The following is a 15913-nucleotide window of genomic DNA, read 5'->3' on the forward strand; positions in this document are numbered from 1 at the left end:
CAGGGTCCTCCCCCACAGTTAAGTTTATAAGAGTCATAGAGTGATACAGTGTGGAAACAGGCCCTTCAGCCCATCTTACCCACACTGGCCCAACGTGCCCCATCTACACTAGTCATAGAGTGATACAGTGTGGAAACAGGCCCTCAGCCCAACTTGCCCACACCGACCCAACATGTCCCATCTACATAGAACATAGAAACATAGAAATTAGGTGCAGGAGTAGAGGCCATTCGGCCCTTCGAGCCTGCACCGCCATTCAATATGATCATGGCTGATCATCCAACTCAGTATCCCGTACCTGCCTTCTCTCCATACCCCCTGATCCCCTTAGCCACAAGGGCCACATCTAACTCCCTCTTAAATATAGCCAATGAACTGTGGCCTCAACTACCCTCTGCGGCAGAGAGTTCCAGAGATTCACCACTCTCTGTGTGAAAAATGTTTTTCCTCATCTCGGTTTTAAAGGATTTCCCCTTTATCCTTAAGCTGTGACCCCTTGTCCTGGACTTCCCCAACATCGGGAACAATCTTCCTGCATCTAGCCTGTCCAACCCCTTAAGAATTTTGTAAGTTTCTATAAGATCCCCTCTCAATCTTCTAAATTCTAGAGAGTATAAACCAAGTCTATCCAGTCTTTCTTCATAAGACAGTCCACTACACTAGAGTCATACAGTGATACAGGCCCTTCAGCCCAACTTGCCCACACCAACCCAACATGTCCCATCTACACTACATAGAAACATAGAAAATAGGTTATAAGCCACTTCAAGGAAAAGGTGGTCACCTTTTCTTCTCTGTGTTTTAGGATATAACGTCAGTGCGTTGGTGACGATCGCCACCAAAACATTCCTGCGCTACGACAAGCTGAGAGAGCTGATATCGAGCATTAGGAGGTTTTATCCCACCGTCACCATTGTAATCGCGGATGACGGCAGCAACCCGCAAAAGATTGAAGGCCCGTTTGTTGAGCAATACTTCATGCCTTTTTGGAAGGTACATGTGTGGTTTCTCTATACTAAATGAAGCAAAAACCAAACAGGGCAGTCGCTGTCTGGGTGTGTACCACATTTGGGCATGCGGGAACAGAGGCAGTTCGTGAGTCACTTCAGAAACATAGACAATAGGTGCAGGAGTAGAGGCCATTCGGCCCTTCGAGCCTGCACCATTCGCCATTCAATATGATCATGGCTGATCATCCAACTCAGTATCCTGTACCTGCCTTCTCTCCATACCCCCTGATCCCTTTAGCCACAAGGGCCACATCTAACTCCCTCTTAAATATAGACAATGAACTGTGGCCTCAACTACCTTCTGTGGCAGAGAATTCCACAGATTCACCACTCTCTGTGTGTGAAAAAAAATGTTTTCCTCATCTCGGTCCTAAAGGATTTCCCCTCTATCCTTAAGCTGTGACCCCTTGTCCTGGACTTCCCCAACATCGGGAACAATCTTCCTGCATCTAGCCTGTCCAACCCCTTAAGAATTTTGTAAGTTTCTATAAGATCCCCCCTCAATCTCCTAAATTCTAGCGAGTACAAGACTATCACTAGTCATAGAGTGATACAGTGTGGAAACAGGCCCTTCGGCCCAACTTGCCCACACCGACCCAACATGTCCCGTCTATACTAGTCCTACCTGCCTGCGTTTGACCCATATCCCTCCAAACCTGTCCTATTCATGTACCTTCAGATCCATCTGAAGAAGGGTTTCGTCCCGAAACGTTGCCTATTTCCTTCGCTCCATAGATGCTGCTGCACCCGCTGAGTTTCTCCAGCATTTTTGTCTACCTTCGATTTTCCAACATCAGCAGTTCCTTCTTAAACACCTGTCTAAATGTTTCTTAGACATTGCAATAGTCCCAGCCTCAACTAAATTATCCAGTGGTACACAAAAATGTTGGAGAGACTCAGCGGGTGCAGCAGCATCTATGGAGCGAAGGAAATAGGCAACGTTTCGGGCCAAACCCCTTCTTCAGACTGATGGGGGGGGGGGGGGGGGGGGAGAAGGAAGGAAAAAGGGAGGAGAGGAGGAGCCCGAGGGCGGGGGAAGGGAGGAGACAGCTCGAGGGTTAAGGAAGGGGAGGAGACAGCAAGGGCTAGCAAAACTGGGAGAATTCAATGTTCATGCCATCCGGACGCAAGCAGCCCAGGCCATTTGTCTGCGTTTGGCCCACAACCTTCATCCACCTTTCCCACCATCACCAGGACAAATTTTGCTGCCTTGCCTCGACCGTTGGTTTACCCCTCTGCCCCTTGCTCAAAGAGCGTCGGGGGTTACGGGGGAAAAGGCAGGAGAATGGGGTTAGGAGGGAGAGATAGATCAGCCATGATTGAATGGCGGGGTAGACTTGATGGGCCGAATGGCCTAATTCTACTCCTATAACTTGTGTCATTCCTTATGTTATGCATCATATAACCATATAACAATTACAGCACAGAAAACAGGCCATCTCGACCCTTCTAGTCCGTGCCGAACACATAATCTCCCCTAGTCCCATATACCTGCGCTCAGACCATAACCCTCCATTCCCTTCCCATCCATATAACTATCCAATTTATTTTTAAATGATAAAAACGAACCTGCCTCCACCACCTTCACTGGAAGCTCATTCCACACCGCTACCACTCTCCGAGTAAAGAAGTTCCCCCTAAACTTCAGTCCCTTAATTCTCAAGTCATGTCCCCTTGTTTGAATCTTCCCTACTCTCAGTGGGAAAAGCTTATCCACGTCAACTCTGTCTATCCTCTGCATCCTCCTTAGACTTAAGACTTTAGAGATACAACAGGTCCCTCAGCCCACCGAGTCTGCGCCAACCATCTAACAGTGTCTGACACATTAGGGGGACGATTTACAATTTTTACCGATTAAAACGCCGATTTAAGTACAAACCTCGACGTCTTTGGAGTGTGGGGGGAAACCGGAGCGCCCGGAGAAAACCCACGCAGGTCACGGGGAGAACGTACAAACTCAGTACAGACAAACATAGAAACATAGAAATTAGGTGCAGGAGTAGGCCATTCGGCCCTTCGAGCCTGCACCGCCATTCAATATGATCATGGCTGATCATCCAACTCAGTATCCCGTACCTGCCTTCTCTCCATACCCCCTGATCCCCTTAGCCACAAGGGCCACATCTAACTCCCTCTTAAATATAGCCAATGAACTGGCCTCTGCAGCAGAGAGTTTCAGAGATTCACCACTCTCTGTGTGAAAAAAGTTCTTCTCATCTCGGTTTTAAAGGATTTCCCCCTTATCCTTACGCTGTGACCCCTTGTTCTGGACTTCCCTAACATCGGGAACAATCTTCCTGCATCTAGCCTGTCCAACCCCTTAAGACAAGCGCCCGTAGTCGATGGAACCCGGGTCTCTGGCGCCGTGAGGCAGCAGCTCCACCCGCTGCGACACCGTGCCGCCCATTATATTGCAATTGCAAGTAAAACATTCTTGGAAGAAACATGCTCATTGTCCTCCTCTTAACGTTTCCAGGATGCGTCCATTGAAGAAGATCGCCTGCACCTCGCTTCTGGTGGCTGTTGTGGTTGGCGTGCTGTGCGAACTCACTGGGACCAAATGGCGGTATAGGATGGCCGTGGACATTCACTATCAAATGGAAAGCATTCCATACGGCCAGCACAATTATGAATTCACGAAATCTCTGCTGAATGGTTCAATGTTCAGATGGAAAGAGTCGGTGGTCAGGTGAGTTTCTTCTCTGCAAGGTACCAAATGAAAATTGGGTATCAAATATCAGTTACTGATATTAGAAATCATTTAGTTCAGTTCAGTTTACTGTCACGTGTACCGAGGTACAATGAAAAGCTTTTGTTGCGTGCTAACCAGTCAGCGGAAAGACAACACATGATTACAATCGAGCCGTCCACAGTGTACAGATACATGATAAGGGAATAACGTTTAGTGCAAGGTAAAGCCAGCAAAGTCCGATCAAGGATAGTCCGAGGGTCTCCAATGAGGTAGATAGTAGTTCAGCACCGCTCTCTGGTTGTGGGAGGATGATTCAGTTGCCTGATAACAGCTGGGAAGAAACTGTCTCTGAATCTGGAGGTGTGTGTGCGTTCGTTTTCACATTTCTGTACCTCTTGCCAGAGGGGAGAAGAGGGAGTGGCCGGGAGTGAGACTGGTCCTTGATGATGCTGCTGGCCTTGCGATCGGCAAATGCAAAAGTAAAAAGGTTAAGGTCATAATTTTTGGGGCAGAATTAGGCCATTCGGCCCATCAAGTCTACTCCGCCATTCAATCATGGCTTATCTATCTCTCCCTCCTGACCCTTCTTTGGGCTGATGAGGTGGAATCTCTTTAGTCAGAGGGTGGTGAATCTGTGGAATTCATTGCTGCAGACGGCTGTGGAGGCCAAGTCCATGGATATTTTTAAGGCAGAGATAGATCGATAGATTCTTGATGAGTGTCAGGGGTTTATGGGGGAGGGGGGAAGGTAGGAGAATGGGGTTGGGGGGGAGAGATAGATCAGCCATGATTGAATGGCGGAGTAGGCGTGATGGGCCGAATGGCCTAATTCTGCTCCTATCACTTGTGAACCTCTGAGCTTTCTTCCCTTTTGTGGTCTGCTGTCCATGTTAGCTGTTTGATGCCAATGTTAATGTTTAGGATGTCCCGTCACCTATCCTTCTCCTGTTGATTCAATCCAGCTCCATGTTTACACAAAGTACATTATATAAATAGATGTATCCTGTGTATTAATTCTCACACAAGCTTCTAAGAATAAAACTCAGGCATTGAGTCATGATCTTCTGAGCGTCATCTGAATATATAGTCACACAGCACGGAAACAGGCCCTTCGGCCCAACTTGCCCATGCCGACCAACATGCCCCATCTATGTCCTCCATTTCTTAGTTCCCCGACTCTGGGTAAAAGACTCTGTGTCTCTACCTAGTCCTCTCATTATATTGTACACGTCTATAACATCAACCCTCATCCTGCAAGGAATACAGTCCCAGCCTGCCCAACCTCTCTCCCTGTCGCTCAAGTTGGGAAAAGTGGAAGTACAACGGGATCTGGGGGTCCTTGTTCATCAGTCCATGAAAGTAAGCATGCAGGTACAGCAGGCAGTGAAGAAAGCAAATGGCATGTTGGCCTTTATAACAAGTATAGGAGCAAAGAGGTCCTCCTGCAGTTGTACAGGGCCCTAGTGAGACCACACCTGGAGTATTGTGTGCAGTTTTGGTCCCCTAATTTGCGGAAGGACATTCTTGCTATTGAGGGAGTGCAGCGTAGGTTCACCAGGTTAATTCCCGGGATGGCAGGACTGTCAAATGCTGAGAGAATGGAGCGGCTGGGCTTGTACACTCTGGAGTTTAGAAGGATGAGAGGTGATCCTATTGAAACATATAAGATTATTAAGGGTTTGGACACAGTAGAGGCAGGAAACATGTTCCCGATGTCGGGGGAGTCCAGAACCAGGGGCCACACACACAGTTTAAGAATAAGGGGTATGCCATTTAGAACGGAGACGAGGAAACACTTTTTCTCACAGAGAGTGGTGAGTCTGTGGAATTCTCTGCCTCAGAGGGCGGTGGAGGCCGGTTCTCTGGATGCTTTCAAGAGAGAGCTAGACAGGGCTCTTAAAGATAGTGGAGTCAGGGGATATGGGGAGAAGGCAGGAACGGGGTACTGATTGGGGATGATCAGCCATGATCACATTGAGTGGCGGTGCTGGTTCGAGGGGCCGAATGGCCAACTCCTGCACCTATTGTCTATTGTCTATTGTCCCGCTTAATTACTCCAGCTTTTTGTGTCCATCTTCAGATACTATACATCATGTTGCTTTTAGCAGCCATGCATTCAAACTTATATTGGCTGTAAAAGGATTAGATTACAGACAGATTAGCTTGACAATGTTTGTATTGCCCTGCATATAGACAAAAATGAAACTGAGTCGTTCAAGAGAATTTGTTGGGAAGACAAGAGCAAAACAAATACCGTGTGTGCAAGGGCCTCGAACATGTTTCTAACAGTGGGAGAGTCTAGAACCAGAGGGCACAGCCTCAGAATAAAAGGACGTACCTTTAGAAAGGAGATGAGGAGGAATTTCTTTCGTCAGAGGGTGGTGAATCTGTAGAATTCTTTGCCACAGACGGCTGTGGAGGCCAAGTCAGTGGATATATTTAAGTCAGAGATGCATAGATTCTTGATTAGTGCGGGTGTCAGGGGTTATGGGGAGAAGGCAGGAGAATGGGGTTGGGAGGGAGAGATAGATCAGCCATGATCGAATGGCGGAGTAGACTTGATGGGCCGAATGGCTTAATTCTGCTCCGATCACTTATGAACCTATGAAATGAACTGTTGATCTAGTTGATATTTTAATTTAGAGTTTAGTTTAGCGGAAAATATCCTTAAAAATATCCACTGACTTGTGGCCTCCACAGCTGTCTGTGGCAATGAATTCCACAGATTCACCACCCTCTGGCTAAAGAAATTCCTCCTCATCTCCTTCCGAAAGGAACGCCCTTTAATCCTGAGGCTGTGGCCTCTGGTCCTAGACTCTCCCACTAGTGGAAACATCCTCTCCACACCCACTCCATCCAGGCCTATCCATTGCACTAATGAAAAATACCGATATCTATGAACACAGGACTCTGTCTGAAGTGATTAGGAAGGAACTGCATATCCTGGTTTGAACAGACCCAAGAAGCTGGAGTAACTCAGCGGGACAGGCAGCGTCTCTGGAGAGAAGGAATGGGCGACGTTTCAAGAAGGGTCTCCTCTCCAGAGATGCGGTCAGTCCCGCTGAGTTACTCCAGCATTTTGTTTGTCTTCGGTCGACCATCAAGTTCAAGTTCAAGTGAGTTTATTGTCATGTGTCCCTGTATAGGGCAATGAAATTCTTGCTTTGCTTCAGCACAACAGAACATAGTAGGCATTTACTACAAAACAGATCAGCGTGTCCATATACCATGATATAAATATACACACACACATGAATAAATAAACTGATCAAGTGCAAATAACAGATAATGGGTTATTAATGTTTAAGGAGGAACTGCAGATGCTGGAAAATCGAAGGTGGACAAAAAAGCTGGAGAAACTCGGCGGGTGCAGCAGCATCTATGGAGCGAAGGAAATAGGCAACGTTTCGGGCCAAAACGCTTCTTCAGAGTTTTGGCCGAGCCAGGTTTAATAGCCTGATGGCTGTGGGGAAGTAGCTATTCCTGAACCTGGACGTTGCAGTCTTCAGGCTCCTGTACCTTCTACCTGAAGATCACAACTAGGTTTAAACTCTTGAGTTCATCTTCCTCTCCAGGCAGCTGACAAGAAAGGATTGCAAATGTGAAAAGGAAGAATCCTCACTCGGGGGCATGCTTAACTGGAGCACTGTGACTGAGCTGGAGACGGCCTTCAATGCAGCCGAACGGCATGAGGTGAAGCAGAGGAGAGAGAAAGAGTACCAACACTTTCAGCAAAGGTACGGCACACCGTTCATCATGGATCCACCACGTCCCAAAAATGTCCATCTTGGTATCGTAGAAACACAGAAACATAGACAATAGGTGCAGGAGTAGAGGCCATTCGGCCCTTCGAGCCTGCACCGCCACTCAATATGATCACGGCTGATCATCCAACTCAGTATCCCATCCCTGCCTTCTCTCCATACCCCCTGATCCCTTTAGCCACAAGGGCCACATCTAACTCCCTCTTAAATATAGCCAATGAACTGTGTGGCCTCAACTACCTTCTGTGGCAGAGAATTCCACAGATTCACCACTCTCTGTGTGTGAAAAAAAAATGTTTTTCTCATCTTGGTCCTAAAGGATTTCCCCCTTATCCTTAAACTGTGACCCCTTAGAAACATAGGAACATAGAAATTAGGTGCAGGAGTAGAGGCCATTCGGCCCTTCGAGCCTGCACCATTCGCCATTCAATATGATCATGGCTGATCATCCAACTCAGTATCCCGTACCTGCCTTCTCTTCATACCCCCTGATCCCCTTAGCCACAAGGGCCACATCTAACTCCCTCTTAAATATAGCCAATGAACTGGCCTCAACTACCCTCTTGTTCTGGACTTCCCCAACATCGGGAACAATCTTCCTGCATCTAGCCTGTCCAACCCCTTAGGAATTTTGTACGTTTCTCCAGTGGTTCGACATTCATTGCCACCAGGTTAATTCCCGGGATGGCGGGACTGTCATATGTTGAAAGAATGGAGCGATTAGGCTTGTACGCACTGGAATTTAGAAGGATGAGAGGATATCTCATTTGAAACATATAAGATTATTAAGGGATTGGACACGCTAGAGGCAGGAAACATGTTCCCGATGTTGGGGGAGCCCAGAACCAGGGGCCACACACACAGTTTGAGAATAAGGGGTCGGCCATTTAGAACGGAGACGAGGAAAAACTTTTTCACCCAGAGGGTTGTGAGTCTGTGGAATTCTGGAGGTGGAGGCCGGTTCTCTGGATGCTTTCAAGAGAGAGCTAGATAGGGCTCTTAAAGATAGCGCAGTCAGGGGATATGGGGAGAAGGCAGGAACGGGGAACTGATTGGGGATGATCAGCCATGATCACATTGAATGGTGGTGCTGGCCTCTACTCCTGCACCTATTGTCTATTGACTATTGACTATTGTCTTTCTTTCTTGTTCTATCCCCAGGACGAAGACTTCAGCCGACACTCTGCTCATCGCCCGAGCAAACTCCCCTCTGGAGTATCCAATACAAGGTGTCGAGGTGCGACCATTGAAATCCATCTTAATACCAGGTTAGAGTAAGAAGGGCTTCCACGAAAGGTGTTGTCGGGCTGGAAAGGGCGCAGAGAAGATTTCCGAGGATTTGTGGAATTCCCTGCCATTTGTGGAATTCCCTGCCGAGGAAAAATGTTCTTCTCATCTCGGTCTTAAAAGATTTCCCCCTTATCCTTAAGCTGTGACCCCTTGTCCTGGACTTCCCCAACATCGGGAGCAATCTTCCTGCATCTAGCCTGTCCAACCCCTTAAGAATGTTGTAAGTTTCTATAAGATCCCCCCTCACTCTCCTGAGGGTGTATTCCCCCCACACGTTCCTTGCCAAATGTTCCTCTCCCATTCCCTTTTCAAAGCGGGCCATTGAACATGCTTCAGCTAGTTCGGGAATGACATTGTGGCTGCTGCCTCTTTCTTGTCTGAGCCACAAGAGGAGCGTGTTTGCACATGTAAAACCGGGCCGTTGCCAGTTCGCATGCAAACTGCAGAAACGGCGCCTCATATTCTGCCCCAGTAGCTTGCAACCCAGTGGTACAAACAACAATGAACCATTGTGGGCTCCTTGGCCATCGGTGCCGGCTCTGATTTGGTCTGAACTCATTTCCCTCCCCCCCGACTCTGAAGAAGGGTCTCGACCCGAAACGTCGCCCATTCCTTCACTCCAGAGATGCTGCCTGTCCCGCTGAGTTACTCCAGTATTGTGTGCCTACCCTGCTCCGCTAAGCCTTCCGTTTGTTTCCCCATAGGTTTGAGCCTGCAAGCAAAAAATTGGCGTCGTTATGAGGTAAGATTTTTATTCATTTAGCTTCAATAAGGCCAGGTTAATGTACAATGTATCCACGTGCCTGTAGAACAGCGCCAAATACCACTCACATCCGCTACGACTTAACTACGACCTCGCGAGTATGACTCAAAGGCAAACTCGGCAGAGGTCATGAATTAGGTTGTGAATGTGGGACAGGCCCTTAATTAATGGCGGGCTGGCCAGGGTGTCAGCTTGCCTGATGGCAAGTAGGCCCCTGATGAAGTGGGCCCCCTATATCAAGTAGGCCCCTGATGAAGTGGGCCCCTTTGTCTCCTGGCAACCAATATTTTTAGACCCAGTCCGCCACTGCCCTTAATGCCCTCTAGTCATAAGAGTATAAGGTCATAAAGAATACTAGAATTAGGCCATTCGGCCCATCAACTCTACTCCGCCATTCAATCACAGCTGATCTATCTCTCCCTCCCAACCCCATTCTCCTGCCTTCTCCCCATAACCTCTGACACCCGTACTAATCAAGAATCTATCCATCTCGGCCTTAAAAATATCCACTGACTTGTGGCCTCCACAGCCGTCTGTGTGGCAATGAATTCCACAGATTCACCACCCTCTGACTAAAGAAATTCCTCCTCATCTCCTTCCTAAAAGAACGCCCTTTAATTCTGAGGCTGTGACCTCTGGTCCTAGACTCTCCCACTAGTGGAAACATCCTCTCCACATCCACTCTATCCAGGCCTTTCACTGTTCTGTACGTTTCAATGAGGTGTCCCCTCATCCTTCTAAACTCCAGCGAGTGCAGGCCCAGTGCCGACAAACGCTCATCATAGGTTAACCCACTCATTCCTGGGATCATTCTAGTCAAACCCTTGAACATTTTCACCCTGGGGAAAAGGTTGTGACTGTCTACCGTCTCACAGTTTGATTCTGATTCAGATTCAATTTTAATTGTCATTGTCAGTGTACAGTACAGAGACAATGAAATGCATTTAGCATCTCCCTTAAAGAGCGACATAGCAAACGATTTGAATAAATAATAATAAGTGTCGGGGGGGGGGGGCTGGTGATTGGCAGTCATCGAGGTACGTTGTTGAGTAGAGTGACAGCCGCCGGAAAGAAGCTGTTCCTCGACCTGCTGGTTCGGCAGCGGAGAGACCTGTAGTGCCTCCCGGATGGTAGGAGGGTAAACAGTCCATGGTTGGGGTGAGAGCAGTCCTTGGCGATGCTGAGCGCCCTCCGCAGACAGCGCTTGCTTTGGACAGACTCAATGGAGGGGAGTGAGGAACCGGTGATGCGTTGGGCAATTTTCACCACCCTCTGCAATGCCTTCCGGTCGGAGACAGAGCAGTTGCCATACCATACTGTGATGCAGTTGGTAAGGATGCTCTCGATGGTGCAGCGGTAGAAGTTCACCAGGATCTGAGGAGACAGATGGACCTTCTTCAGTCTCCTCAGGAAGAAGAGACGCTGATGAGCCTTCTTGATCAGAGTAGAGGTATTGTGGGTCCAAGAGAGGTCATCGGAGATGTTGACTCCCAGGAACCTGAAGCTAGAAACACGTTCCACCTCCGTCCCGTTAATGTGGATGGGGGTGTGCGTGCCGCCTCTGGACTTCCTGAAGTCTACAATGAGCTCCTTGGTCTTCTTGGAGTTAAGGGCCAGGTTGTTGTCAGCGCACCATGCTGCTAAGTGCTGGACCTCCTCCCTGTGGGCCAGCTCATCGTTGTTGCTGATGAGGCCAATCACCGTTGTATCATCTGCATACTTGATGATGGTGTTAGTACCATGATATACTTCGATCAGGTCCCCCTTCGGCCTACAACGTTCCAGAGCAAACGATCCAAGTTTGACCAACCTCTCCTGATAGCTAATACCCTCCAGTCCAGGCAGTATCCTGGTAAACCTCCTCTGCACCCTGTCCAAAGCCTTCACACCCTTCCTATGACGGGGCGACCAAAACTGCACGCAATGCTCCAAATGCGGCCTAACCAAAGGTGTATTGTGACTGCCTGATTCTGATGCTCGGCAAGAAGCCACCTTTGAACTTCCACCCTCTGGCATAGGTTTAAGTTAAGGGAACAAAGATTTAACAGGAACCTGCGGGGCAGGGTTGCTAACTGTCCTGTATTAGCCGGGACATCCCGTATATTTTGGGTTAAATTGGTTTGTCCCGTACGGGACCGCCCTTGTCCCGTATTTGACCGCTACTACTCGGGTCGAGGGGACTGTCTGGTCGTCCGGCCCTGCCTCACCCGTCCCGACGTAGTGCAGCCCGTGGAGTGCAGCAGCAGCAGCAGCAGCAGAGTCTCGCCCGTGGCCCCGTCGGTCGGTCCGCAGCCCGGCCAGCTGTCCGAACCTTCGGACCTTCGCTTACCGCCAACACCACCACCTTCTCCACCCCCCCACGGCCGATCATCGGTTCATGAGTTGGACGGAGCGCCGGACTGTGCGTTCGGCCCCCGGGCCAAAACCCCTCACAGCTGGTCCCCGCCGGCTGGGCTTTGTGTGCAGTCCAGCACCCGGGGCCAACTCATCATTCACCCAGCCACGGCCCAGTCGCTCAACGAATTGCCGTCGGGAATGTGTCTCCCATATTTTGACCTCTTGTCCCTTATTTTGGAGCGGGAAAGTCGGCAACCCTACTGAGGGGGTAACCGGGAGTAACCTTTCTGACACAAAGGGTGCTGGGTGCATGGAACGAGCTGTCGGAGGAGGAAGTTGAGGCTGGGACGAGAACAATGCCTAACCAGACTGGAATGGAGACGCCAGAGTAATTAGTGTTATTTTAAAGAGAACAGTATCAGGTTTCAGTGATATTACAAATATCGATGACACAACCAAATTTAGAAAGTCTGCGTAACTCTTGTGCCAATGTCGACTGTTGCTTGGGCGGTGAGAGTATACCACAGGTTTTAAGTGACATTTTGAAACCAAGACGTATCAGACTGTGCAAACCTAACCCAAACTCAAATGGATATTTTTAAGGCAGAGATGGACAGGTTCTTGAACAGTATGTGTGTTAGGGGCCATGGGGAGATGGCAGTCTCTGCGTTTTTATAGTATGTGTTAAATGTATGTTTGGCCCTTTGTCCCATTTTCACACCTTACACTTCCTTATCTCTGTGCCTCCCTCTCCCCTGACATCAGTCTGATGAAGGGTCTAACGCAAGAACGTCACCCCTTCCTTCTCTCCAGAGATGCTGCCCGTCCCGCTGAGTTACGCCAGCATTTTGTGTCTACCTTCGGTGTAAGCCAGCAAGTGCACGTTGAATGGGCAGGTTGGGCTAGAGGGGCCGAGTGGCCTGCTCCTGCACCTATTGTCTATTATCTATAGTCTATTGTCTATCTGCACATTGAATGGGCAGGTTGGGCTAGAGGGGCCAAGTGGCCTGCTCCTGCTCCTATTGTCTATAGTCTATTGTCTATCTGCACATTGAATGGGCAGGTTGGGCTAGAGGGGCTGAGTGGCCTGCTCCTGCACCTATTGTCTATTATCTATAGTCTATTGTCTATCTGCACATTGAATGGGCAGGTTGGGCTAGAGGGGCTGAGTGGCCTGCCCCTGCTGCTACTTTCCTGCCTCGTCAGACGTGGATGTCAACACATAACGGGGCACAGAGCGATGTGGACGCCCTCGGCCTCCATCCCGCCCACCGCTCGCTCACTCACTCACTCCCGCCTCTTGTTCCGCGCAGGTCAACGTGACGGCCTCGCTCGGGACCTTTGACGTGGCTGCGGAGGTGGACGAGGTGACGGTGGACGGTGCCGGGCAGATGCACCTGTCTCTCTCCAGCGCCCAGGTAGACAACCTGAACCGCCAGCTCCAGTTCATCACCTACACCAACACCATCTTCAACCCCAACACGGCCGACACGGGTAGGTGCGCAGGTCGATTTCCAGCGAGTTCGAGTACTCTTGCGTTTCATCGTCGCTGAGCGAATTTGTTGAGGTTCACCCTTCCTCCGGTTTCAGTTTTGTTTATTGTCACGTGTACCGAGGTACAGCGGGCGAAGATAGAGACACAAAACGCTGGAACTCAGCAGGACAGGCAGCATCTCCGCTGACAAAGAATGGGTGACGTTTCGCGTCGAGACCCTTCTTCACACATTTATTGCCTGCTATCCAGTCAGCGGAAAGACAATACATGATTACAATCGGTCCATTCACAGTCTACAGATACAGGATAAGGGGATAACATTTAGTGCAAGGTTAAACACCTAATTTGAGGAAGGACATTCTTGCTATTGAGGGAGTGCAGCGTAGGTTTACAAGGTTAATTCCCGGGATGGCGGGACTGTCATACGCTGGGAGAATGGAGCAGCTGGGCTTGTACACTCTGTGGAGTTTAGAAGGATGAGAGGGAATCTTATTGAAACATATAAGATTGTTAAGGGTTTGGACACGCTAGAGGCAGGAAACATGTTCCCGATGTTGGGGGAGTCCAGAACCAGGGGCCACACACACAGTTTAAGAATAGGGGGTAAGCCATTTAGAATGGAGATGAGGAAACACTTTTTCTCACAGAGAGTTGTGAGTCTGTGGAATTCTCTGCCTCAGATGGCAGTGGAGGCCGGTTCTCTGGATACTTTCAAGGGAGAGCTAGATAGGGCTCTTAAAAATAGCGGAGTCAGGGGAGAAGGCGGGAACGGGGTACTGATTGGGGATGATCAGCCATGATCACATTGAATGGCGGTGCTGGCTCGAAGGGCCGAATGGCCTACTCCTGCATCTATTGTCTATTAAAGCCAGCAGACTTCGATCAAGGATAGTCACCAATGAGGTGGATAGTTGTTCAGCACTGCTCGTTGGTTGGGGTAGGATGGTTCAGTTGCCTGATAACAGCCGGGAAGAAACTGCCCCTGAATCTGGTTATCATTTTCTCCACACTGAAGCTAAATTATGCTCGCCACAAAACAACGGTAATTTTTCACTTGCAGGCTCAAAGCTATGGGGAAAAAAGTAAACCGTTAAGAGATTAAACTGATTGAAACAGATTAAGACTGGGAATAGACACAAGAAACTGGAGTAACTCAGCGGGACAGGCAGCATCTCTGGAGAGAAGGAATGGGTGACGTTCTTCAGACTGGTTAGGGATAAAGGAAACGAGAGATATGGACTGTGTTGTAGCGAGATAAAGAACAATGAATGAAAGATATGCAAGAAAGTAACGGTGATGAAGGAAACAGGCCATTGTTAGCTGTTTGTTGGGTGAGAACGAGAAGCTGGTGCGACTTGGGTGGGGGAGGGATAGAGAGAGAGGGAATGCCGGGGCTACTTGAAGTGAGAGAAATCAATATTCATACCACTGGGGTGTAAGCTGCCCAAGCGAAATATGAGATGCTGTTCCTCCAATTTGCGTTTAGCCTCACTCTGACAATGGAGGAGGCCCAGGACAGAAAGGTCAGTGTGGGAATGGGAAGGAGAATTAAAGTGTTTGGCAACCGGGAGATCAGGTTGGTTCAGGTGGGCTGAGCGAAGGTGTTCCGTGGAACGATCGCCCAGTCTGCGTTTGGTCTCGCCCGCCGATGTATAAGAGTCCACATCTTGAACAGCGGATACAGTAGACGAGGTTGGAGGAGGTGCAAGTGAATCTCGGCCTAACCTGAAAGGACGGTCGGGGTCCCTGGACAGAGTCGAGGGAGGAGGTATAGTGACAGGTGTCAATCAATGCTTTGTTGTGCTTTGTCTTTCAGTGCAGTTGAAGACACCTGGACACCGGGCGGCGTTTACCATCAAAATCCGTCATCCCGTCATCCCGAAACTATATAACGTCAAGAGTCAGTCAGGTTAGTGCAGCTGCCTTGAACATTCCCCCGGAGACCGATTCTCAATTAGTACGGTCGCATCAGGGGTTACGGGGAGAAGGCAGAGGAATTGAGGTTTCATAGAAACATAGAAACATAGACAATAGGTGCAGGAGTAGGCCATTCGGCCCTTCCAGCCTGCACCATTCGCCATTCAATATAGAAACATAGAAACATAGAAATTAGGTGCAGGAGTAGGGCCATTCGGCCCTTCGAGCCTGCACCATTCGCCATTCAATATGATCATGGCTGATCATCCAACTCAGTATCCCGTACCTGCCTTCTCTCCAAACCCCCTGATCCCTTTAGCCACAAGGGCCACATCTAACTCCCTCTTAAATATAGACAATGAACTGTGTGGCCTCAACTACCTTCTGTGGCAGAGAATTCCACAGATTCACCACTCTCTGTGTGAAAAATGTTTTTCTCATCTCGGTCCTAAAAGACTTCCTTCCCCCTTATCCTTAAACTGTGTGGCCTCAACTACCTTCTGTGGCAGAGAGTTCCACAGATTCACCACTCTCTGTGTGAAAAATGTTTTTCTCATCTCGGTCCTAAAAGATTTCCCCCTTATCCTTAAACTGTGTGACCCCTTGTCCTGGACTTCCCCAACATTGGGAGGGAGAAATCGGCCA

At 49.0% G+C, this 15913-nt stretch overlaps 1 protein-coding gene across 3 annotated transcripts in view; it reads left to right on the forward strand.

Moving 5' to 3' along the window:
- Window positions 1–15913, forward strand: part of LOC129714719 (beta-1,4 N-acetylgalactosaminyltransferase 1-like) — a 35764-nt gene that overhangs the window by 8351 nt on the left and 11500 nt on the right. The window contains exons 2-8 of one of the 3 annotated variants that reach the window (XM_055664493.1): window positions 806–993; window positions 3487–3699; window positions 7278–7439; window positions 8628–8734; window positions 9461–9498; window positions 13170–13350; window positions 15168–15260. In XM_055664493.1, coding sequence (XP_055520468.1) covers window positions 926–993; window positions 3487–3699; window positions 7278–7439; window positions 8628–8734; window positions 9461–9498; window positions 13170–13350; window positions 15168–15260 — 862 coding nt within the window. In that variant the 5' untranslated portion in view covers window positions 806–925. The remainder of the gene's footprint in view (window positions 1–805; window positions 994–3486; window positions 3700–7277; window positions 7440–8627; window positions 8735–9460; window positions 9499–13169; window positions 13351–15167; window positions 15261–15913) is intronic. The other 2 variants (XM_055664494.1, XM_055664495.1) reach the window with 2 other exon arrangements.

This window comes from Leucoraja erinacea, chromosome 40 (assembly GCF_028641065.1).
Source record: "Leucoraja erinacea ecotype New England chromosome 40, Leri_hhj_1, whole genome shotgun sequence".
NCBI classification, from domain to species: Eukaryota; Metazoa; Chordata; class Chondrichthyes; order Rajiformes; family Rajidae; genus Leucoraja; species Leucoraja erinaceus.